This window comes from Calidris pugnax, unplaced genomic scaffold (assembly GCF_001431845.1).
Source record: "Calidris pugnax isolate Ruff unplaced genomic scaffold, ASM143184v1 scaffold58, whole genome shotgun sequence".
NCBI classification, from domain to species: domain Eukaryota; kingdom Metazoa; phylum Chordata; class Aves; order Charadriiformes; family Scolopacidae; genus Calidris; species Calidris pugnax.
Window position 1 is genome coordinate 8,960,635 of NW_015090868.1, and position 2,577 is coordinate 8,963,211.

The 2,577-nt window shown below is 47.8% G+C and overlaps 1 protein-coding gene across 1 annotated transcript; it reads left to right on the forward strand.

The window, feature by feature from the left end:
* The first annotated feature begins 471 nt into the window (after positions 1-471).
* On the forward strand, positions 472-2,462 carry LOC106889992 (basic salivary proline-rich protein 1-like). Its single transcript, XM_014945515.1, has 2 exons — positions 472-565; positions 1,903-2,462. Exons 1-2 carry the CDS (start codon positions 472-474, stop codon positions 2,460-2,462), a joined length of 654 nt encoding a protein of 217 aa, XP_014801001.1.
* Positions 2,463-2,577: the final 115 nt, after the last annotated feature.

The following is a 2,577-nucleotide window of genomic DNA, read 5'->3' on the forward strand; positions in this document are numbered from 1 at the left end:
ACACAGCTCCCCAGAACAGCTTCATACAGCCCAGTATGTCATGCAAAGCCTTCTTTAATAATCCTATTTTTAAGGGGTTGGGGTTTTTCCCTCTAAAAAGCCCCTCTTCGGTGTTTTCTCACACTCCATGTTTATCGAAGACACTCCACAAATCCAGATGTCAAGACATCAGTGTTTTGTAAATCTTTGGTAGCACATTCAGCTCTCTATTTATCAGCTGTGTGGAAAGCCATACTTTTGTTTTGGAGGAAATCCAATCTTAACATCAAACCCCAGCTTCACTGGAGCTAACATTTCTACACGAATGGAGGAAGAAACAAAAGCTCCATTACCCTGATTTTTAGAAACCCTGGTTTGTGAAGGCAAAGGATGGAATTGAGGTTGAGAAGCCAGCAGCAATGCTCACCAGAAATACCAGAATACTTTGGCATGCAAGAATAAAGAAAGTGATTCAGAAAGATATCTAGAATAATGAAAAGAGGAAGGTTGGGATACGATGCAAAAAGATCCCTGAGTGACAACCGTAGCATCCGACACGAGAAGAAAATAGAGCAGTTTTACAATTGTGAATATAACTTTTGAGCAGCTCAACATCTTCCCTGACTTGGGAGACACACGCCCCGAGCCCTTCCATTATGTAGAGCAGCCTTGCAGGAGTTTATTTATTTCTGTATTTTTTAACCTCAAAGTAAGACAAAACTACATTGATGAGACTATTTAAGATTGACTGAATAAAGCAGAGGTGTATTAGAGCCCATTTACAATTTTAATTATGTGCTACTCTCTCCACTAGTTCTTATAGGAGAATATTCCATGTAATTCATTAAATTTAATCTCTTATTTAATTCCATTTCTGGCACTTTCCTTAAGTATCTGTCTTTGATGAAAACAGTGGGGAAATATTTTCTCTGCGGAAAATAATGACAGCAAGAGTGAGGTTACGTCGTGCTGCTTCTTGTTACGCCAACTTTGTTACACATCACACCGAGAAAACTTTTAAAAGAAAATGCAACAAGTTTATGCAGCTACTCTATGAGTTTCTCAGAGAACGTGTCCAACTTACGCAAGAAATATGAGAGACGTGGAGAACAAAGTTTGGAAAATCAAGTTTAAATGTGCAGAGGTTGGTTTCTTTATCAATTTGTGATTGAAGTACAGTGTTTAAATCGGTATGTTAGTACTAAAAAAAAATATATAAATAAAAACACTGCCTTAGTGTTTAGTTTTGAAAGGCTGAGGAGTGTTGTTACAGCATCCCTCAGCCAGTCTTCCCCATATTAAACAGTAACTATTTTCTGAGCGGCATAAAGTGACATAAAACTCAAGCAGGGAGCGAGTGACATAAAACCCAAGTTCAATTATCGATTCAGTCAAATGATGTCAGTAAAAAGCTGCAAGAAGGTTTCACTGGACAATAAGTAAAGCATCGCCTCCCCTTCCGTTTGGCTCCACACGGATTTCCAAGGTGTTTGCCCAGATTTACCTATCAAAGGGAAAATGATGCACGTCCAGCCTTCCCGGAGCCGCTGCTGGGAAACCCTGCAAAAGCCTTGTCCCGGTGCTGCTGCCCGAGCTCACAACTCCATCCCCACGGCCCTTCCACCAGGGTTACCCTCACCGCAACACCCTTATTAAATAAATATTCCAACACCCTCTTCACTTCCCTGGAAGAGCGGAGCCTACTATTTTAAGAAAGCCTGCCTATTTAAATGTCATTAACTATCCAATTAGTACAGTCTGCTCCTTGCTAGCTGCAGAGTACCGGGATAATCTTTTAATTGTTAACCGCTATTGAATAATTTTAGCAATTACACTTTTATACATTCTGCGATAATTAAGACAGACTACCCCTAGAATCTCAGCTTTTTTTTTTTGCTTTTTTTTTTTTTTTTTCCCCCCCAGCGCACAGTGACAACCAGAAAAGACAACCACCGGCGGAAAAACAACAGCCTGGCAGCAGGGGCGACGCTCACCCCGAGCACACGCCGCCTCCGCCCGCCTTCCGCGGCCCCCCGGCAGGATGCGCGCAGGGATCCGCGCAGGGGATGCGCGCAGGGGATGCGCTCCGCTCGCCGCATCTAACCCGCGGACCCGCGCCCTGCTCAGCCCGGGGGCAACCGCATCCCGCCGGGCACCCGCGCAGCCCCCTCCCGCCCTCCCCGCGCATCTTCCGCGCAACCGGGCAAAAAAAAAAAAGCCGGGGAAGTTTCTCTCCTCCTGAGGAGGAGGCAGGCGCCCGCCAGCGCGGAACCGGCTCCCGGCACGGCGGAAACAAAGCGGATTTACCTGGGAAGGGCAGCGGGGCGCCCTGCGCAGGACGCAGCCTGTTGCGCGGGTTCCCTCCGGGGCAAAACCCCCCTCCCCAAACTTCGCGCTGGCATCCACCACCGTCCTCCTCATCCTCTTCATCCTCCTCCTCCTCCTCCTCCCCTCCCGGCTTCCCTCTGCGCCAAACCAGTTAACCCCCGGCGCTCGCCCTCCCCGCGGAAGGGGTGCGGGAGGCAAAGTTTGATCAAGGAGCGGCCCCCGCGGTGCCAGGAGCGGGGTCACCCCCCGGCAGAAGAAGCGGGGGGGGGG

Bases quoted from the DNA above. Each gene is read 5' to 3' on its own strand.
- LOC106889992 (XM_014945515.1), top strand. From the start codon at position 472: ATGAAAAGAGGAAGGTTGGGATACGATGCAAAAAGATCCCTGAGTGAC. The intron at 566-1,902 runs GTGAATATAACT...TTTCCCCCCCAG, and splicing joins AATAGAGCAGTTTTACAATT to CGCACAGTGACAACCAGAAA.